We start from the raw sequence: 22,913 nt of genomic DNA on the forward strand, positions 1-22,913 counted from the left end.
TGAACCAGAATGTGCTCATCACAGAATTCTCAATGTGAACACATTCTTTAATTCTAAAATTGGTGAGCATAAAATTATACCCAATCACAGGCAAGGCTGGACTCCCTAATACTATACCTTCTATTACAGACAAAGGAAGACCATCTCTACCACTTTCTTAAAGGTATACCATGCCAAGTCAATTTGTATTTCATTGAATGATTTACCACTTGATGATGCACTACTTTCCTGCCTCATTTCCAGGTAAACCAATGAAAAGCAAGAATCCAGCAGTAAAGGACAGCCTTATGGTACAGAAAATCATTACAGATTTCCATTTTTTACCAAAGCTGAAAGGAATTAATTACTTTAGTAATACTGAAGCACTTCTGGAGCCCTAAGTTGTTCGTAGCCGCGTCTATAGTCCATTAACATTCCTTACCTTAAGAGTTAAACTGCCAAGTATCTCAGTGGGATCCTTAATACCACTGGCTACCCCAGGAAAGCAAAGTAAAATTTGCAAATGCTACAGGTGGATAGGGATGACATAAGGAAGCTAACATAAAAACTCTTGATTGGGTTAATAAATTTTTATACCCATTAACCATTCTGTTAGTTATGGCTCCAAGCGCCATGTCTTCTTGACAGGACTGAACCATGGGTAATTCATCTAATATCCATGTAACATACTAGTATGTTTCCATGAGCTAGTTTTCTATCATGTAAAGTACCTTGTTTTTCCATTAAGCAATATCCTTGCCACAACTACAAATAAGTCAAGTGATTTAACAAACACCCACCAAGTCTTAAAGGAATATTATTCAACTGGAAAAACAAGCACATTTGGTCAGCACTGTCCAAAATGCAAATTTAATCTGTACAGTCTGGTGAACTTTCCGTATTATTATTCCATCTCGTACTTTTCTTGTCAGGGTTTTAAACTCCTAGCATTTATTCTTATGCCGTATAAAGAGAGAGACACGGCCAAGTCTCATAAAATCAGTACTGTAATTCATTCTTAAATGACAAACACCCTTCATTTCTAAGTTTCCACCCCACCAGCATTTGTATAAATTGAGCATCTGGTGCTCAAAGGAGGTCACCAACACTGGAAAAAAAGGCCTGACAAAGTAATCTTCCTCATTCAAAATCAGTATCATTAGTGAATTTTGAAAAGGACATCAGTCAAATATCTGAGCAAGTATCTTGGAAAAAAATTCCAAAACAAAATGGTTACTTGGGGACCTAAACAAGAACTAAAGGAATTTCACCTTGCATTTTATTTATAAAAACAGTGTCAGAATGTTCATACACCTAATTCACATTAAGCATATCCTGCCTGCAACAATAAATGACCCTTAAAAAATGGTGGGTGACCTACAGCATCTCTTCAGTCCAGTTTTGTGACAATACACTACTGCACTGTAGTAAAAAGTTGACTGACAGATAAAAACAAAATACAAATAACTACCATAAAGAAAACATGTCTAGCTATAAAATGAACACCTAAAGATGTGTCAATATGCTTATATTAAAAAATAACATGCCCACATCCCATTTGAGTTTTTATAGTATCACACTCAAAAATGCTGACAATGAATTTATTATAAAAAAATAAAACACCAAATTAACACTATCTTTTAATGAACTTCAAATGTGTTTACACAATAAAATAACTCGCTGGGCAAGTAAAAAAATCTACGCTGCCCTTCTGTACAGTTAAGTCCCATAAAGACTTGAAGTTCACCTCACAGTAAGGTTTCCTGTGCTAGCAGCAGGCATCCCTTTTCTGTGAAGTTGGTTTTAATGCTTTGTTGAAATACTGCTAGAAATTAAGGCTATACAAGAATACAAGTTTAATTTGCAATCAAGACAGATTTTGGACTGAAAGGAAAAACAAAGCATGGAGAAATAAAAACAATCTAGAAAAATGATTTTTTATTCCATAAATTTGCATTTTCTTTGGAATGGCAAATATGTGTCAAAAAGGACAGGGACCGAAGATGTTGTGATTTTTGGGAACAAGTCATTTTCCATTAAAATGTGATGGGACAGTATGTCCTACAAGTTCCTAAAGTAAATACAATATATACAGACATGTCTTCCTTGGTACTGATATGTTTTTGGTAGTACTACGCTACCTAATGGAAAAATCTCATTCACTTTCATGACAGACTCCATTCATCATCATATGAATATTAGGTAAAAATCTCCTGCAAAACAGGCCTGTGTGCTGGCAGGTACATTTTATTTCATTTAAAGGTAAAACTTGCCTCTAAAGTAAATGACTTAAAAAAAAATAAAATAAAAAGGGTCCTTAGAAAAGGCAATACTGAAACTTCCAAATACCAGCAAAACCTGCATACGAATGTCCTTCATTAGCCAGTTACTTTACATCAATCTACTTCTTGAACAAACCACACTCACACTGTAACCTCGCTTAAAACTGCAGTTCACTCGAAAGGACTCAATTTGACAGAAGAATTCACACATCTCACAGCACAAGGTTTTCACCAAGGGAAGTTGAGGCGCGGACTCAGCTGTGATACTGAATGCCACCTGCAGAAAGAAAAATAAATAGAAAAAAATCAATTAAACAATTTTATATTGTAGATACTATTTTAATCCCTTATGCTTGGTAACAGAAGAGGAAATTAAGTTTAGTACTAGAACTGACATATCATTGAAAGCAAGCAATTTATAACCAAACCACAAACTTTACTAAGTTACAACTTTGAAAACTAATATATCAACAATGGTTTGAGTTTCATCAGATTAATAAGAAGCTATAATTGTTCTTAATCACTCTTAGTATCCAAAGAGCCACTCAAAATACACATCCAATATTAGATATATAATAACAAGGTCAGTGAAGTCTTTGAGCACTGTCTAAAAAGATTTATTGCCATGAATGCAGATAACAAACTATCCACAACAGTTTTTGATTGACTAATATAAAGAATATCATTTATAGGAGAGAGAGAGAGAGAGAGAGAGAAAAAAATAGAGAATACTGAATCTACATCTTTCTTTTATAGTTAAAAGATGTAAATAACCAAATCACAGCCAACCCAATTGGAAAAGCAGAAGTCTAGTATAAATGATATTTACTACATACCTGGCAGAAACACTTTAATCCACCATCATGTAAGGAGTATAACTTACATTGTGCCTTCTGACACCCTCTAGAAGGAACCATGTGGCCTTTGGCAGCATCTCTTAAGCCACAACTGCACTGCTTTCTACCTCTAAATTTTAATCGGTGCCTTTCAGTTTCTTTCCACATACCTGTCCAACTGCTGTAACTTTCCTCTCTCATTCAAGAAACCTTTCAGACAACCCCTACACATTCTACAAATGCAAATCAGTACAGTACTTAACTAATTTACAATAAATATTCTGCAATTCTCAGGCTTTGGGATAAGAAGCCTGTATATACTGAAGGAACCTTTCCCAAATTTATTTTTAAAGTGTACTAGGAGCTAAGTAAGATATATATAAGCCAAAAATATTTCCCCAAGTGCATCCAACAAAAAACCAACAGGAGCATAGTTTCAATCTGCAGTAAACTGGCTGACAGAATCAAATACTTACTTTGAACTTTTGTACTTGTCTCTGATAGCATGCTGTTGACTTTCATGGACACGTGAAAAAGTACGATGAATATTCACATAACATTCTTTCAAATCTTGTAAACTATACCCAGAAGATTCTTCAACATGTGGTGGCCATGCTAACCGACCCTGAAATTATTATAAGTTGCAGTAACTGACATGTGTGCAAAGTGAATGAGATTGATTATTTAAAGTTTTCTTCAATTTCCACTCTTGAAAAATGAGTCAGCTGGGACACAGTAAAAACATGGGAATCGTAAATGTGGTAAAGTGATACATAAAGTTAAATATAGGGAGCAGCTTGGCAAAAACTTGGAAAAATCTAAAAAGGCAGCTACAGCAGTTTATTAGAATCAATAATCAAAATCAGGAAAGGTACAGAAGCCTACTAGGACAAGAGGAAGCAAGCCAAAGGAAAATATTTAGGAGGAAAGGAATTACCTCCAATCAGCAGAAAAAAAGTTTAGAATACCTGTAGTTGGATGTGAAAGATTTTAATAGATGAGAAAATGGAGAAATTGAAGTTGACAAGAATGGAATGACAAAAGAGACTGAAAATTAATGATTGAAGAAAAATTGATGTAGACTGGTTAGCAAGAGAATCAGTACCATATGCCTTTAAGAGCTGTCAAGTTGTGAACAAGGCTTATTAATAACACTAGGAAACCACAAATATACAATAATACCACAGACTTATGTAGTGAGAACACTATAAGAAACAAAGGAGAGGGGTAAGTATAAAATATTAAATTTATCAACAAAATTAAACATTACTACATAATAAACCCAAAACAGTAAAACTATAGAAATTACTATGTGGTCAAGTACACAAATAGCCTTAACATATAAGAAAGGTAGGAAGACAGACCACAATGCACTATGACCCACCTAAGTACTAGATCACAAGGTGGCTCATTTTTGTTGTGCTATGTTCAATCTAATGAAAGGGAAAGAAATTTTAATCAAATCCCATGTTTTATCATAAAAATAATGTATCCATTCATTAGACAATCATAATTTAGGAGAGAAAACAGTGCATGAGCCCTTTAAAAGAAAGGAAGATGCACCTGCAAACTTCAGTCCTTGAACAAAAGCTGGTACACCAGGATGCTCCCACCTCTACATGCACCAGAAAATATTCATGAAAAGCATGAAGGGGAATCTGGATCACTTGACAAAGTACATGCCCCACCACAACATCCAAACTAATGCACATCAGGGATTTGTGAGTAACCTCATATATACTGTAAAATCTTTAAAGTACTTTAATATCACTGTGTCAAAAAATCTCAGTATGGCCAAGAGTTCCATTTCATACTTCAAAGGCCAGGGAGGTCCGAGGAGAGGGCTTGAACCCCATGAACATTAATCTTGTGCAAAGTTAGTCAAATTCAAGGACCAAGTCTTCTAACAAGAAATGGAAGTCAAGGAATCACACACACTCATACTCAAGACAATAAAACCCTACTACAGGCATCAACCTGTAAAGTTCCTGCTCAACAATCGAGCTCTGGTTATACCCCAAGCAAATGGAAACTAACAGCCAACATTACTAGTAGCACCGAGTACACTCTCCTGCCAATTAACTGCCAGACTGCAAAAACACACAGGTGTCCATCTCTACAAAGGTCCTAACAAAGCAAAGTCTAAAGGAGGCAAGGGCGTCCTCTACAATGGCTTTCCTCACTGACGATGGAAGCCAAGCCAGCGAAGAGCAGTTACGAATAAAAATCTCCCAAGATGCTGGGTGGAAAAAACTAACTACATCATAGACATCTTCATGGAGTTGAGGAACTTAACCAATTGGAGCTCAAAGGTTTTTATTGAGAGCAATAACAAAAACCTCATGCAAATGCTTAGCAGGGCAGTTAATGTTGTTGATCCAGCTGAAGATGTCATCCTGAAGAGTAAGCAAGTCACCCTCATACAAACTGCAAGACTAGGTCCTGGCATAGGAATTTCTTGCAGGTTAAGAATAACCTATGAAGACAGTGACAAAGCTTTAGGCCATGATGGTATGAGGGTCACTAACAATGAAATACTTCAGAACTTATTAGCCTAACCCAAACAAGTACGCTGATACATATTCGATGTTATCCTGTAAAAATGAATTCCCTAAACACTTTCAGTATAAATGAATTGTGTACTACACTGGCAGTGGAATACCTACAGCAACCTTTACCATGTCTCACTGAACCCACAAAAACACTAACAAGAAAATTTAAATATGAAAATACACATACTACTAGACTGAAAAATAACTGCAAAGGCAATGAAAATGGAAGTCTGTTGTAAGCTGAAAAGTGAAAAATTAAACTACTGTATCTGTACTCAATAAGCAGAAAGCCAGACAGCAAAGCACAAAAGCAGGTAAAATAAGTTAATGGTCCTGGGAAGAACAGCAGCATGGTAGTTACGAGACAGATCTGCCTCACCGCCCATGAATTTGGCTGGTACATACACAATGGATCTTTCATTCTACCTTTAAAACAGGAGTGTTTGGGTGAGTTTTGCATAAATTTAGGCTATTCAAAATTAATGGGTTCGTAATAAAGTATATCTTATCTCTTCAGCACCCACAAAACATACCTGTGTATGATTTGCCAACGCAACTGATGAGGCAGCAATCATTGAAGGCAGATATCGCAGGAATGGATCACAGTCAAGCATAGTTATCTCTGCAAGAAACTACAGAAAAATTATATCAGTAAAGAACACTGCAAGCACTGACCACTTAAAATCCTTTTGTGACATTGTTCATGACAAGAACTTTTAATCACTGCCTCTGGAGAAACTCCTTCCTTGAAATACTAACTTATTATTCCTAATATTTGTTTATCTCAGACCTTATGAATCCATAAGAGAATAAGTGGTGTTGAAGTGAGAGACTGACCAAATTTACATGTTATCTACATGTACACAAAAAAGTGCTTAAAATTCTGTATGATGAAAGAGAGAGAGAGAGAGAGAGAGAGAGAGAGAGAGAGAGAGAGAGAGAGAGAGAGATCAGCTGTCCGTTAATTCTCCTGAGGTTGACACGAAAGACAGCATTTAAGATTAGGTATTGTACATTTTATGGGTATGTAATCCAAATAATGCAACAAAGTGGAAGAATATGTTGGGAAAACTTTATTTTATATTGTTTACTTCAAAATGTGGGACATAGGTCAAGATATCAAGTAGTACATCATACAAAAATTCATATAATTCCAAAACTTAATATAATTTTTTTTCTCACAAAATACTTTTACATTAGCCTGAATTCTGCTAAGCGAAAATCAGTGATAACAGCACTCATGACCCACTTCATGGCACATAATAGCACTAATGACTGGCTTAACGGTGCATAATAGCACTAATGACCCGCTTAACAGCACATAATAGTGCTAATGATCCACTTAACAGCACATAATAGTGCTAATGACCCGCTTAACAGTGCATAATAGCACTAATGATCTGCATCACGATGCCATTAACTGAGATCGACGCAGCTAACCAGAGATCAGCCCCAAAAATCCAGTTAATGGTGTCGCTAGACATGCGCCGTAAAACCGATACCGTGAGTAAGCTGGGACTGCTTGGTACAAAATGTGTTTTTCTAGCAGAGACCAGTTTTGAGTTAACCCACTCTCATGTGCAAACACAGACTTTTTGCTTATCAACAATTCCCCTGTAGTTCTGCCTTTGAAAAATTACAATATGGAGTTTAGGATTGGGCAAATGCAAGGCCTTTACTTTATTATACACTTGAGAGCTTTCTGTAAAAAAAATTAAGAAATACTAAGTTAAATGTAGACTTGCATAATTTCCTTATCAGTAAAGTTGCACCTTAATTGCTTTCTGCACTGGGTAAAGTGATAAAAGATTTAATTCTCTTAACTCAGACTATGAATGTATGTGCCTGTGTATTTAGCCTGGCACAGTAGGTCTGAAGTTAAAGAAACTGTGATAATTACTTTTTCATTAATTTATAGGTTTCCATAAAAGTCTGTATTTGTTTCTTCGGTTTATACATGTAAATTTTTTAACAATCCCTTGGAGAACAGTATGTGAAGGTGTCTATCCACTGGAGCCCTGGGGCATCAGAACACTAGGAAGTCCCAAACCTACCTGGAAAAGGTGTGAGAATGGAAGCTGGAAATAAGTGGAGCTTCACAGAAGAAATAGAAAAGCCATGAGTGGCATAATTTCACAGGGGCCCTTTGCATTACGTGGCACAGGAGGCAATATTTCCAATAAAATCAGAGAAAAACACTTTCTTTGATCATTAATTATGAGTCGCAGTAGTGTGTTTACTCAAAAGCCAGCCGATTAGAAATCTTCCTTATGTACACAGAATATGAATACCCTAAATCTAAATAACAGGGTACAATCTAGTGTTTGGTGTAGCAGTGCTTACATTTTTTTTTTATTTACTTTTACACAGTACTAAGTTTTATACACAAATAGCATACACCACCTATGGATTGCTTAAAACATTTACTTGATCCTGAATACAGTACTAATTTGGTAGATCAGTGTGCCGTAAGGAAAGTCCTCTGATAAAGTTTGCTAGCTAGTGCCAATCTCTGGAGCTTGAAGTTTAATACACACTTTTTAAACACTTAAGTATACTAATGTATTTGGATTTGATAAGTTTTTATTATATTTTCACAGGCTATTCTAAGTTAAGCTTGGATTTTGGGGCAACCTCTAATTGAATTCTGGATGTACCAGCAACCCCATGGATGAATTAGTGAGGTTAAACAAGGGATTACTGTCTTTCAAAACTACTAACTACCCTATTACTGTCCCAAGTTTCCTCAAAGGGCAAACGCTGTCCTGCAATCAACCAACACCACTGGAACAGTAATATAGGTTCATACATCTTTTGATACTTCAAGCTTAATTCAATATGACTAAGTAACCTAATGTGTCCATTCAATTTAGCTTTACTTGTGCTTAATTACTTAGACTGGAGCTCCATGCTGGTTGGTAATGTGTAATTTTAGATTTGTAGTAATCTGACCTCTTGAATGACAGGACTAAATTTCTGGTGATTATGAGTAATGCTTGTTCAGATTAATGTGCCGAAATCCCCACAAAAAATATATTTTTTTTGGTCTGAGCTTTGAATTTCTATGTACTTTTGTCCATTATATTATTACATTCAATATTCAAGCTTAAATTTTTCTTTTTTCTCAAGACTTCACATTTTGCTTTTGGTATATTGCACAAGTGATCTGATTTGACAAATTCTGGGTTATCTGGTGAAGTTTTGATTGATGCACCAGGTAATTAATATAGGTAGGCTCAGCCTTCAGTGCCAAGGCAAATTCCTCAAACTATCTCTCAGATAACCAGTAATTTTTTTTAACATTTACTTCACAGTTCATGGCCAAAATGGGGAGTGTTTAAGTTATGTGCACAATCTTTTAAGGTAGATTCTAGTTTCTTTACTTGAACTTCTTTTTTTTTATTGTTTTCTTCCTTTGTGTACAAATCTTGTAATTTGGTGAATACAGAGTAATGGGCATATTTACTAACATTTAAAACTCACAATGCATGCAACCCAACTCACCAGAGCTAAATGTAAAGTTTCTTCAGGGGCCTTGCACATTCTTGCAAACTTGTTGACAAAAACATTTGCTGTTGGAACTGCCATATCAAAACTCAAAACTTTCAAAATAAGATGTTCCATCCGTAATATTTGCCCAACTTTGTACGTATTATCCGTGATATAAGCAAATTGGCTGACATCTGGTGGATATATTTCCTCATATTTCCTGTAAAAGTCAAATTTACTCATTAAAAATTCTAATTAGATATCACATAGTAGCACATCAAATCAGTCTTTCTCATCAAGTTGTTCACTCATGAAATGGGCATACCAGAATCTGTATATTGAACATTTTGAAGGCTGAAAAATTTTAAGGGATATGCTACAGGTTTGCAATCAGGACATCATAAAAATTACTCGAAAAGGTACTGTTACTGAAATTTGTGTAGTGAAAAATTTTAAGAGCTGTTTCAAGAATAAAATTTGGACATCATGAAAATTATTTTTTGCATAAGGACTGTATTGCTGTCTCTACATAGGTGCTAGTCATGTGGAGTTGCTCCTTACCAGCTTACAACCATTTTCAGCTAATGAAACTCATACTTAACACTTCTTTAACTGCTAATTAATATTCGAGTAATTTTTTAAGATGTCCCCACAAACACTTTCCGTTACAGCCTATTAGTATTTAATTATGATGCTTTACTGAAGTTCCTTAACCTCAACTCAGTTAAATTACTCACTGACACTTCAGGTTAAATTGTTAACTGCCCTTCATATTGTCTTGATGCCGCCCTACTTTGTTTTAACAAGGATATGAAAACAGCATATAATTAAAGAATGACAGAAATGATAACCAAATATTAAAATTTTGGTATTGGTAAAACCTTAAGCCAAATACTGTACCGATAACTCAGTGCACTTCAAAAAATACTTTTTACTTCTAATTTCAGACATGTCTGAAAAAGCATGGCAATAAAAAAACAACTTTCCATACGCCATCGATAACAGTACATGGAATCACAGATAGAACAACAATTTCTTAAAATTATACAAAGCTCAAACTTACGCAGCAATGAACATGGCAGTTGTGCCCACGAGCTGAAGCTTGTCTTTTTTCACAGACATGTGAGAGAGGAATCTGTCTATATAAGATACAGCCAAATATAAGGTTTCAGTATGAAGGGTATACTCTTCAGCTACTTCAACAAGCCAGTCAACTAAAATCCACCTCATGCTGGCTGTAATATCTGTCTGTTTGGCCATGTAGTTGACACGAGGTTTGTGAAACACCTGGAAAAACAAATGCAGTATAAAAAAACTGATAGCTAAAAATTTATATTTAGCTGTAAATTTCAATCACTTGCAACAGTTTAAACATGAAAACTGTATAGGAAATCCTATACCCATTATAAGGAAAAAAATTAAATGTCAGAAAAAATTGTTGCGCCTCCAAATGGTAGCCGAGCCATTTTTGAGGCCAAGCTGGACATTGCTACCCTAGGAAATACTAGCAATCTGGAGTACAGAAGTAATGAACCTCAAGACAGGAGCACCCAGTAAAAGCTTATGATAGTAGAAGGAAATACCCCATAAATGGCAGAGAACCTCTTCCAAACATGCAACAGAAATACTTTTCACTGCTGTGGGATGCCAAGAAAGGAAATTAACAGTATTCTGGATGAACTGGGTGGTGAGTCACCAAATGCATACCCAAAGCAAGAGAAAAACAAATCTGTCTTGGGGTCCTGAATGCACATGGATGAAGTGCAACACAAACTTATGATAATTTATTAAAGAGAAAACTGGAAGTTTTGCCTCACAAGAAAGATGAAAAGGAAGTGTGCAGATAAAAGAATGAGTACAGTATCTGTGGTATCTTAAGGTGTTCAGAAAGGGGTAGTACAATACCGGAAATTAATGACAGATAAGATTGACAAGCAAGGTAATGGATTTAATTGTGCGCAGGAGGACTGGGGCTGCAATACTTACTTCAGCTTGCCTCAGGTATTTGTAAATGTCTTCTGCATATTCAGGTACATCATAAATATCTTCACTTCTCTTTTTTAAAACATCTTCACGAGGGCTAGTTTCAACCACCATTAAATCATCCTCACAAAGACTCACTTCCATAGTAGCAGGGGACCCAGATGCTTCAGTTTCTGAAGACCTACAAAAATATTTGAACACTATAAACATAGGACATTTAATCACATAACATATTACAGTACTGAGAAATTATAGTTGGTCATATATATACCAAAAACTCTTAGGTTAAACAATATTTGCAAAGTAGCTACAGCATTGTCATATAAATCCAGAGAAGCTTACCCAAGTAAAATTCCTGTCCAACTTACCTCTCCAATTTCATTATGCTTGGACCGATATCTTCAATTTTCAATTTGGGTTCAGCACTTCTTTTTGCACTTCTTATACTTCTCTCCCTCAAAGGAGGTCTAGTGGACTTAATGCTAGCATTCGCAGTGCTTGAGTTGGTGGATCCCATGGATAAACATGATGATGAGTCTTCATGGATGGTAAATGAGGGTTGACTCGTGGAAAATGATTTCTGGTTTGGGCAAACATTTTCATCTTGTTGCGGGACACCCGTTTCATAGCTGACACCCTAATAGCAAAAAAAAAAAAAAATTAAACCACAATTTCACAACACGGAACAGCTGCTGTTGGCCATAGCTTAGAAAATGAGATGCTGCAATAATAAACAAAATACTGAAGAAAGCAATTGTTTTGGAAGCAGTACAGATACCGTTACTAAAATTTAAAAATAAAATAACATACTTTAAGTTATAAATCATTTCTGTTTAACTTAATGTTACTGGCTCTTTTTCAGCTTTACAAACTGTATTCATGATCTTGCCTTTACCATATTTGTATTTTCTACAAATTAAATGACATTTACTTTTAAGACATCGCACAAAATAAAATTTCATAAACAATTTTTTTAGTGGGGTGGGTGCTAACATGGAATGCGACTAGTGTTGCCTTGTATACAGTCCGCGAGTAGTGCATGGGCTTGTATCGGCACCTCTCTCGTTGGGACTTTTGACATTGGGAATCTCTATAGGATAAGGTTCCGTGTTTTTGTAGTTCACCCTTTTCCATACACGACTCCATCTAGTGGAGCTCGCCCTGGGGGTAGTAACTCCAGCATTTCATTTAGCTTTCTTTGGTATCTAGTAACGGAATTACCTAGAAATAAGTGCTGAATGGACTTTTTCACCGGGTGACACGGGCCCCTCTCCAGAAATAGATTTTTCCTTTGTCAAAATCCTTTTTCTATGGCAATAAACAATCATGCCTGTTGCTTTACCTCTATATACAGTACTGTAAATTTCTATACAAGGAGTAGTCATTCCTTCATGGGGATAAATTACTGTACATGCCTTACTGGTTTTAATATGGCAGTACATATCTTGTAGTAGTAATGGACTAAGAATAGTTTTACATTTTTGTTAATTCTATTGATATAATTTGAAAATTTTGCTGTTGCCACTTCCTAGTACCTTATTGGGAATTTCTACAAACATTACTCCATTTAAGTCCTAGGTGAACTGAAAAGCTAGAGATGCAGATATTTTTCCAAGGAGAGATTCCCATGCTCAACTTTTCAAGTACACTGTACCTTGCTAACACCTAACTGCATCCTGAGGAGGAACCTTCCTAGTGGGTTACGGAGACCAGTCACCTTTATGGACACAGTCTTATAATCAGGAATTTATACTATTTCTAACAAGACCAAAACCTTGGATATCAAATGAGAGCTGAGATGTAGATGAATGCCAGGAAGTAAACAGAACACAGAGCATGCCAAGTGCTCAATTTTAAATAGTGGAGCTAAACAAAGACTAAGAATACTGTACTTGGAAAAACAGGCTGGAGAGTCTGATAAAGCCATGTATTCACAGAATTGCATTTGGTGTTATGGTAGCCCACAGAATCATTAACGAAATATCCATGGGTGCATAGAGCAAAATACCAGTCAGGAGGTAAGGATGGATCAACATCATCAGAAAAAGACAACAGGGTTGTACAGAACATTTTGCAGGTCATGAATATGAAAGAGAGGGAGGATAATGATTGATTTTCCAGAAACTAAAGAAGACATGAACAGATGTATGAAAGAATAAGTTTCTGAGGCAGAATCAATGATAAAATTAGATGGAAAGTACCAAGTTGGGATGGAATGAGGAAACAAAGCCTGATGATTGGAAATTTAAAGTCATTACAAAGCTATCACTGATTGGTGGCCTGAATGAATGTGGTAACTAAGAAGGAATTGCTCTCCTGTCTGTTCTGAGCTAATTCATTGTTCAGAAGGGTAAGCATTTAAAAAGTTCCTTCTGATGGCTTTTGTTGATTATAAGACCTGACAAATATTAGGAAAGGTCCTGCAACAATATGGCATTCCTGATATGTGAAGCTAAATGAAGTAAGCCAAGGATCAATTTGCAGTAAATAGCAGGGTGCTGCAGAGGGATGTAATTCCACATTTGCTGTTTGTCCTTCACAAATTTCATCATGAAAAAATGGGTCAGAGACGGAAGAGATTTAGACTAGAGTAATGACAAAGTTGCAGCTTAAAATATGATATTGTTTCAATCGGCAAAACAGCTCAAGATTTACAAAGCTTGCTTAACAGAATGAATCACTTGTCAAGAGAGGAGACTCAGAATAAAACTAAGAAAAACAGAAGTAATGAGGGCAGAGTATACACAAAGGGATGAAATAACATGAGACAGAAAGGATTAGAGGTTCAAACTTCCATATATTTCAGAACAATGGCATCCAGTACAGGTCTCCCGTGTTTAGAATTTAATGAAGACTGCAAAAGGCAAATAAAAAAATGGCCATAATAAAATTTGGAAGTCAAATACATTTGAAGCTGCATATGAAAGTACAGTTATACACAATTCTCATACAATCTATATTGATACTCAGACATGAAGCATTTTGATGTTAAACTGCAAAAGGCTCTGTTCATTTCCAGGGTTTTTTGTATTAAATTTTTTTGCCACATGGCAATCACAGATTGGCAAAAACCTCCAACAATAGTTCCTCTAAAGCTCCTTACATTCCTTAGGGTTCTTTCTCTTGGTGAATGGCTGTGATGTATTCAGCCATTTGGAGATACTTTTATTCAAAAGTATTTATACATGCCATTGAGTTGGAAATCATCTCCAATTACCAAAAAGCTAATCAGTTGTATCCCACTTTCGTCAGATTTTTCCAAGACATATTAGGGTTTCAGGTCTGTTAATATTCCACAGAATGTAGTTACTGAAGGTACCGAGTGGGCAAGTTTATAAGATTCACGCAATTTGGGACAGGTAAAAATGGGCATACTTATCTACTCTAACCAAGGATTGACATTTAGGGGCAAGATATTCTCTAGAGAATTTAATTTGGCAATCATATATTTGTAGGTCAAGGAGGTTTATTAATGATTATAGTAATAATTTTTCCAGTCATGTTCCTTCCTCTTCAATGTGAGATGGAATTACATTCTCTTGGAAACTGTACTATTAAGCATATCGTTGCAAATGACTATCTGAAAAATAATTGTATTTCTTTGATATTCTAAAATATGAATGACAAATTTAGTGGTTGCTCCAACCAACTACTGTTTTTGCAGTCTGCAACATTTCTCATGTTATACAACCTTAGTAACTTGTTCTCAAAAACTGATGGGGAGACATTTTCCTGCTCTGAAAAATATCTAGCCCGATTATTTTTTTCCAAGTATGTGGTCAAGGTGAATGAGAATAGAATAGTCTCTTTCCTCTGTTGTTATTCTCTTGATATGGTGCCAGAGTGGCAATACAGAACTGGACTTAACACCTTTCAAGGGGAAAAGGTATCCACATTCCAGTTCACTGTCATTGCCTGTTGTTGCCTTCAAGTGAAGTTGTTTTGCACAGAATGCAATATGAAAAATTTCATCTGAGACAGTCTCCCACCCACCAAGATGACACCCGCAAGGGATTAATGTGTTCTGTCATAAATGGTGACTGTCCTTAGAAAACCTCCCAGGTATACATCTTACCATCATCAGTGCCTTGAAAAAGACCAGTCTGTCAACATTGGAACCAGCGAGGGAAAGTTCAACAATCCTTTTGTCTCGCCCAACCACATCTACTTGAATTCTACAGGTGAGAAGGCATGCCATCCAACCTCACCCTCTATCATGGTCTATAGTGACTAGAATCATATTCAAGGACATGCAAAGGTCACTATTTACAGGTCAGTGAAAAAGTAAAAAAGCCTAACTCATTTAAAGCATTCAATCCTTACACTCTTACTAGCCTCACAAAAATTAAATTGATGCCTGGCCTAAATACATGGTAGTAAAATTAGCTTGCCCTTTTTAACCTAAAACAAAAAGGCTCTGAATGGTATGAAGCCTATTGTACTATGGAAATTCTACTGACACCTCCTTAGTTAATACAAGTAAAGTTGGCTTAGCACATACAAAGGTACCCCCTTAATCTTGGGTCAAGGTGCTGCAGTGATGCTTACAAGATACAAAATAACCTTGGTGGGTAATGAAATAGTGCATAATGTTTTCCCCTTACCACATTTAAGGAAACTTTCTGGAAAGAGGGCCAACAGCTGCATTTCTCCTGCAAAACCAGCAAGGTATGGCAAGCCCAAATTGAAATATTGCAACTACTGAATCACAGTCTTTAACTTCCAAAGCTGATGAAATTGGGTCCAGGAGATGCTGGTTGGGACCCAGCATCCCAGTTGAAGTATAGGGCAGAGAATGACCCAGACCTGACAAGGGTTCTAGCAGTGTGCGCAAGGAAGAGAAGATTAATTCTGTCTAGCCCCTGGTAACGGCTGGCCTGATGAAAAATTGCTTGATGATTATTACAAATAAATACAAACCACAATTATGTACTACACCAAAATCTTAAATAAAATTTTGCAATGATAGGTTAGTCATAAAGAGGAATATTTGGAAGACAAAGAAAATAGTAAATGTCAATATTTTGACTAGGGCAGCTTATGGGCAATTTGTACAATATACAGTACCTTAGTTCTTTAAAAAATACTTAACAGGCTATTCATGTTGCAGGCTAGCTAATTCTGGGTTAAGTAATTAAATACATCTTCCATGGCTCTCATTAGATGTGTTGCCAAACTTCTTCCCAAGTTATAATCCAACTACAGTTAATCTGCATCTCTCTATTGAGGGTTCTTGAATCCAGTCATAAAATCCTCTCACAGGCAGCCCTGAAGAGACCCTTCTAGAACAAGGCTGACTATTTTTCTTTATATCTCATTCTATCATTTATTTTTATTAGTGAGTCTGGGCTAGATTTTGGGCACTTGTATAATTCATTTTGATGATTAGAAAAATCATCCTTAGCCTACTCCATGATCAAATCATTTATTGCATTTTTTTTTACTATACAGTAAATCCTCCTTTACTCATCATCACATTTCAATTCTTTTGCTCATTCTACATCAAGGTTAGATACGTAGAATAATAGTATCAAGCTGTTTATCCTTCTGACCTGGTATAAGGAAGATGTGCCGATGTGTCTGCCACATCTGCTCAATAACCCAGCTTAGGTCAAGGTTTTGTAACAAATCTGGGAAAAATGGCAACATCTAATGCATACATTCATAGTCATTGTGGTTTGACTATAATCTAACCCCTTTAAGTCCATCAGACCGTAATCACTTGTTAAGAAGTTGCTATCGATCCTTTGATACTCATTCTGGTGGCACTTTGAAGTTCATTACATAATTTACATAAATATAAAGGTTAGTACATTCATTCTGCCATAGCTGTTTCCTTTCTAGCCTAGGCCTAGCCTAAATATGTTTAATAAGTATTACATTTTAATGATTAAATGCTAATGACTGGGCTTCCTCGGGGAGGGGGTTAAAGTGAGATAAGTGGTCAGTAACATTTTCTTTTATAAGATTGTCCTCTACTTCTGAAGCCAGGCTGGAGAGAACTCTACTTATCCCTTAAGTTTATTCAAGTATTCTATATGTTTAGTTTTCACAATTAATCTTCGAATCTGACTCAACAGTTAAATTTGGATAGCCTACTTTAACACATTGCTGACCCAAAGGGTTATCATGCATAGGCCTAGCAACCTATTATATATCCTATTTCGACCTCACTTTCAACCATATTTCACCCAATTTCATCTTGGCATCACTTAATACCTTGGGCTAAAGGCTAGCCAAGCTAGCATGATCCCCATAAGGCTGGTTTGTCAACTCACGTAGCTAGCAATTGCTAGGCAACAATTATTTAAATCAAAGCTAGAAAAGCACCCAAATATTAAATGGAAATCGTTTAGGTTTAGCTTTCAATCTGATGCTCACTAGGCTAGAGGCCTCTGCTTGGGCTGGGATATGCTACCTTTTGATAAGATGCTTGCCTAATTATATAAGCTACATTAAACTAATTTCTCTGAAAAAATCTGCATTAAACAGAGGTATCATACGCTACCGGCCAAGAATGCTCTTATTTCTCATAACGAAAAATACCCAAAAAGAAAACTTCGTAGAACCTTTTGGAAAAGGCAACCGCTGGATGTAAACAAACCGTCAGTTCCTCATGCAACAGAGTGGCCTGGACTGTTACGCATCTCCGGTTACTTTTCGGCCTTTTTAACCAAATAACCTTGCCAAAAATGCTTTTCTTACCTGTATTTCCGCTCTGAGAGGCTGCCTTCGTAAATTCTGGTTGATTTTTAGGCCATTTTAACCAAATAATCCGCTGAAAAAAGGCTTTTCTTACCCGTTTCGGTGCTCTGGTAGGTCGCTTTCGTAAATTTTGGTGGATTTTCAAGACATTCCGTAATTTTAACCAAATAACCTAAAGGAAAAAAGTCATCTTTACCTGCTTCGCTGCTCTGGTAGGCTGCCTTCGTAAATTTGGATTGATCGGTGCCAAAATGCACCGCGAGTTGCTGCTGTTATCCTGGGCATTGCTGGCGTTTGTCAGTCTTGGATCCTGAGGTTTCACTCTTCGTTGGGCGGCCGGGATTCTGTTTTCTTGGTCCTCGTAAATGAGATGAGAAGACATAGTTTAGTCGAAACAATTTCGCTCCACCAAAACAAAAGGCCCCAGCCACAATCTCCAACAGTTTCACGGGCCCAACGAAGGGAAATTTCGAACGCTAATCCCACCACCACATGAGACTACCACTACCCAACAACTGGTCTGTTCAACGGAAACATGAATTTTGAAGCGGAGACGAGAGGAGACCAGCTGAGTTGACACGAAACTCCGCGCCTCGAGTTTGAAGCAACCAATCACCGACGACCTTCACGTTCAACGTCAGCCTCTCCGCCAATCACGGCGCGGAACGGCCGGTGACGTCACTGTGTACGCATTCCTACGTGAAGTACGACCAAACGATCGTATGTAAGTATTAGTTTTACTACTGTTTTGGAGACTGGTAACAACAGTTCTTGAAGATTAATGATATTCTGCATAATACGAGGTTAATTAGTCTCTGTTTCATTTACAATACCGTAATCTTTTTAAAAATAAAATGCCTTAAAATACTATCACAGGCATCTCATCTATTGCCATTTAAACATTGTGCGGGAAATATGAACGATTGAAGTCAATAAACTCGATGTTTTGCACTGATTGCTTCTTTAACTTATAGTTCATATGGAATAGTGGTTATTTGTTTTAATAACTATTCTTTTTATTTCACTAACAAGTAAGTACTATAAAGTGTAAAACTTCCTTTGGAAAGGGAAAAGATCATACATTTTTGTTCTTAAAGTGAAAATTGCTACTCATCAAGTCTGAATAAGGGTAATAAGCGTATAGATTATACATCTCTAGAGAGCCAAAACAAGTCTAGCCTGTCATAAATACTGTTTACTGTATCCGCTAAACATTGGCGTGGATTTAATGTTTTCATAACCCTACAAAAATACTGTGAACGCTAAAGTTTCTCTCGTATCACCCGGTGAATTTTGGATGTCTCACTATTTAAAACGTGCTTCGCCTCGTTTCGTTCCAATTCCCTCCCTCACTTTAACAAAGCCATAAGCTAAACGTAAGTCAAGCCTGATCCCTAGAAGGCTTGCTTTGTCTATTATCTCAAATCTAGCTAGCAACTGCTGCTAGACTAGACCATTTAAACTGTTTGTTTTATTCAGCCATTTCTTGCTATGATAAACGATTACTTGTAGACATTCAGTTTGAATTTTTCTCTCTGTCACACCTATCATGCAGGGGCATTTATCAGGTATGACATTCTTACAGGAAATGATAGCTTATGTGAGAGCTACATACATGTGTGCATACATGATATCCATAGGACGGACTTTTCAGTTATCCTCACCCCTACCGGTCCGAGGAGAACCCACATCCAGATCCCACCATTATCCCACGGTGGTCTCCCCAGACATACTATACATATTCCCATGCACGGCGGTATATACCCGCTTTTCAAATTGTTATTTAACGAATCGTCTGCAACCATGTTAAAGTATGTCTTGTCCCTTTAATTCGAACTCTAACGAGTGAGATGGTCGGTTTATCGTTCATATTTAAACATAATGACGTGTATTCTCTATATAAACAAAATATTACATAGGGATGTTAAGACTAATTTTGTTTAAAGTGTCTGCACGTAGGGAAAAAGGTATATGAAAATGGTTAATTGGCAAATGAAACCGACGATGAGCACATGTTGGGAACGCGCGGTTTTTCACCCAGTTCATTCAATTTCAAATGAATCGCACAGGAACATTGCTCGGTCTAGTAGCTGTGGTTTTACGTACGTCGTGGAAAATGATTTTTTTTAGCATTATTATTATTAGATGAAGACACGCGCCTCTCAAGACTTTGATTGAGGCCTGGTTTCACACAAAAATCAAGCATCGATATAAATGATCTCAAGGGTCAATACCGAGCTACCGAACGATGACTCAGCACAGCGCCTATTCGCCAATGCAGAAATAAACTGACTGAATGGTGATTTCAAATCCACGACACCTTAAAACATCAAAAGCGCGACCTTCCGTAAGAAATAGTGGATAAATATCTTGACAAGAGTCTTTAACGGTCTTGGGTTTCAAAAAGAGAAAAAATACAATGGTCGAGCTCTCGTCATAAAACGCCGCAGCATGGCGCAAATGGTGAATTGGTGATGGGAGGAAGGCAAGTGGAATTTCTCTGACAAAGATGCAATGAGCGAGAAAATATTCTTCAGTTTTCTTTTGAAATTCTCTGTTATTATTTTCTTAAGGTTTTTAGGAAGCTAAACTTGGTTCCGTAAACATGTGCGTCAATGTTGTTATATGTCTGTGGAGCGTAGGGGAAACAAATCATTTTAAAAATCACTGCAAATGTCACTGAGGTGCGGATTGATGATATATGCATCACTGGACTTCAGCACTCGAAATTATTATTACTATCTCACTATTACGGCAATTCCCTTTTGGCTAGGTCAACAAAATGTTACGGCAATCGCTACCACACTTATGCCTTCTTATACGACAGGCCAAAAGGTCATTGAACTGGGGAGCATCAAGCTTTAACAAACAATTGCCACGGTTTTCTGTATTCATAGGCCTACTGCTTACTAGACAGCAGAGCCTCAGATAATACTGGAAGGAGAGAGACAGACCTGTGACTGTTGAAGTTTGCATTCACATTAACTTTTGAAACGCATAACATTGCTCATTCTCAGCTCATTAAGTTGTACATTTTGACTAAATAAAACATGAAAAATGTCCTACATCTTGAAGCCGAGTGGAAAGCTGTCTGGGAGTTTCTTAATATTTGTTGCTAGTTATAGACAGACTACGGTTTGTCAAATAGTAGATAACTATACGTGACAAGACAGGGAATATCAGTTTAAGATTGTTGAGTCCCAAAAGCCCTGTGACTGTGAATTGGCACAGGTTTGACAGTAGAGATGACTGAAAGGGTGGGGGGCGCATATTCCAGTAGCTGTGGGTTTCAACTTTCAACTGGTTCACATAAGCAGATCTGATTTGACGGGCTTTGTAATCAGAAACACCAGAGCTTAGCATTCGAGTCACGGCAGATATCTTAAGGGGTCAGGAAATTGTATCAAAATAGGCATTTTCTGGCAGTCAGTGAAATGTAATGTTAACATTTGACTTTGTCAATTACCGTGGAAATGTTAGGAAAAGCTGTGAAAAACAAAATACAGCTTTCAAAATTCACGAAAGAGGATACCTATCTAAGGTTTAGACCAGGAACCACCTGGTTTAGACATAGCCTACCGATAAGACAGAGAATAAATTGGAGTGTTAGAAGAGGTTCTCGGAAACAATGCAGCCTCATTTACGCTGCCCATATGAGAAGTAATAGGAATCTGTGACGGGGACTGATACACAAGAGGAAGGATATAGGCTACAGGCGAGAATCGAGCTAATAAAGATACAAGACGATGCAATACATTCTGTAGCAAACACCTTCCGAAATCAATGAGTGAGACAATTGTTTCATCTTTCGTTATCTCGTCTTCCTTGCGACTGAATTCATTTCGTTTGTTATATTTTCAGTTAACCATCATCCCTTTTATTTTTAATTTCCGTACGTCTCTGCTCTTATCACTATATGATCAAGGAGCTGAAGAGTTTTTCCCTACATAAACTTAACTTCCAATTGCTGCTGCTCTAAGTCCTTCTCCGACCTCTTCCCTTATCACCTCGCAGCAAGACTTCTTGAATCATATGGATTTTGGTCCTTATCGAAGTAAAACCAAACAAAGAACATCTGGTCAGACTAAGTTGGGTAGACAATGGGTATAAGAGTGCCTACAACAGAGCTAATTTCGTTCCAAACAAGAAGACGCCATCTTTGGTTTACACGCTATAAATTTAAACACGTTTTTATAATAATAATAATAATAATAATAATAATAATAATAATAATAATAATAATAATGCACTATCCACTGACGTTTGAGCTTCAAATGTGTGATTTCTTCACTATTTCTGATAGACTACGAAAGATCACAGAGCACATGAGCACTTCTGCTACTGCGATTTCTGATGAGATTCGCACCGTATTTATAACATTAAATAATATATAACCATTTTCTGTTGACTTATACAGTTCTCATATGTATATATTTTAGACTATTCATATTTGTTAGGTTTCTCTTAATGTTTTCACCTTTTTAATATGGGTAATACTTAATTTTTTGGGAGCTAAGTTTGTGCTAATGATCTGTCAGACTTAATTTTTAACAAATAAATGGTGGTAATAATTTACAGAAGAAAATTTACGTGGGAAAACACACCCCATTGTTTATAGAATTATTCAGTAAGTATGAGTAGGCAGAGAATGCACTGTCCCTCTAAAAGACAGTTGTCCACTTTTCCTTGACCCTGTCAATCCTCCGTCCGATGGGAATATTATAATCCGGTTGTAAATTTGAGTGTTTATATCGGAACCTTTCAGATCAGGAATAATCCCTTCAGGATTCCTTCACGCTGTTTTCCGTAAACACACACACACACACACACACGCGCGCTTTTCTTCTACCCTTTGTTTACAAGATTATTGACAAATCCGTTGCATGTATGCTTAGTACGAGCCTCTAAATAATCTTTGTATGGAACAGGGTTCTAAAGTGCAATATGGTAATATCTTGAAAAGGAAATATAGTTACCATCGTACTATTTTACTCTCCACCGCGCTTCACTACACAAACAAGTAATTGGATTTTAAACAATTGGGACTTAAGAGCTATATCAGACTACATCTCGGAAAGCCTTCAAGG

At 36.7% G+C, this 22,913-nt stretch overlaps 1 protein-coding gene across 1 annotated transcript; it reads right to left on the reverse strand.

Moving 5' to 3' along the window:
- Positions 1–1,606: 1,606 nt before the first annotated feature.
- Positions 1,607–18,515, reverse strand: CycA (cyclin A). Its single transcript, XM_067092092.1, has 8 exons — positions 18,023–18,515; positions 11,490–11,758; positions 11,125–11,302; positions 10,202–10,425; positions 9,154–9,358; positions 6,183–6,281; positions 3,574–3,722; positions 1,607–2,538 (listed from the first exon to the last, which is right to left on the reverse strand). Exons 1-8 carry the CDS (start codon positions 18,206–18,208, stop codon positions 2,490–2,492), a joined length of 1,359 nt encoding a protein of 452 aa, XP_066948193.1. The 5' UTR covers positions 18,209–18,515; the 3' UTR covers positions 1,607–2,489.
- Positions 18,516–22,913: the final 4,398 nt, after the last annotated feature.

The sequence above is a fragment of the Macrobrachium rosenbergii genome, chromosome 48, assembly GCF_040412425.1.
Source record: "Macrobrachium rosenbergii isolate ZJJX-2024 chromosome 48, ASM4041242v1, whole genome shotgun sequence".
In the NCBI taxonomy this organism is placed as follows: Eukaryota; Metazoa; Arthropoda; class Malacostraca; order Decapoda; family Palaemonidae; genus Macrobrachium; species Macrobrachium rosenbergii.

Bases quoted from the DNA above. Each gene is read 5' to 3' on its own strand.
- CycA (XM_067092092.1), bottom strand. From the start codon at position 18,208: ATGTCTTCTCATCTCATTTACGAGGACCAAGAAAACAGAATCCCGGCC. The intron at 10,426-11,124 runs GTAAGTATTGCA...TTGTTTTTCCAG, and splicing joins AATACCTGAGGCAAGCTGAA to GTGTTTCACAAACCTCGTGT. The intron at 2,539-3,573 runs GTAAGTATTTGA...TTCTTTCTGCAG, and splicing joins GACAAGTACAAAAGTTCAAA to GTGGCATTCAGTATCACAGC.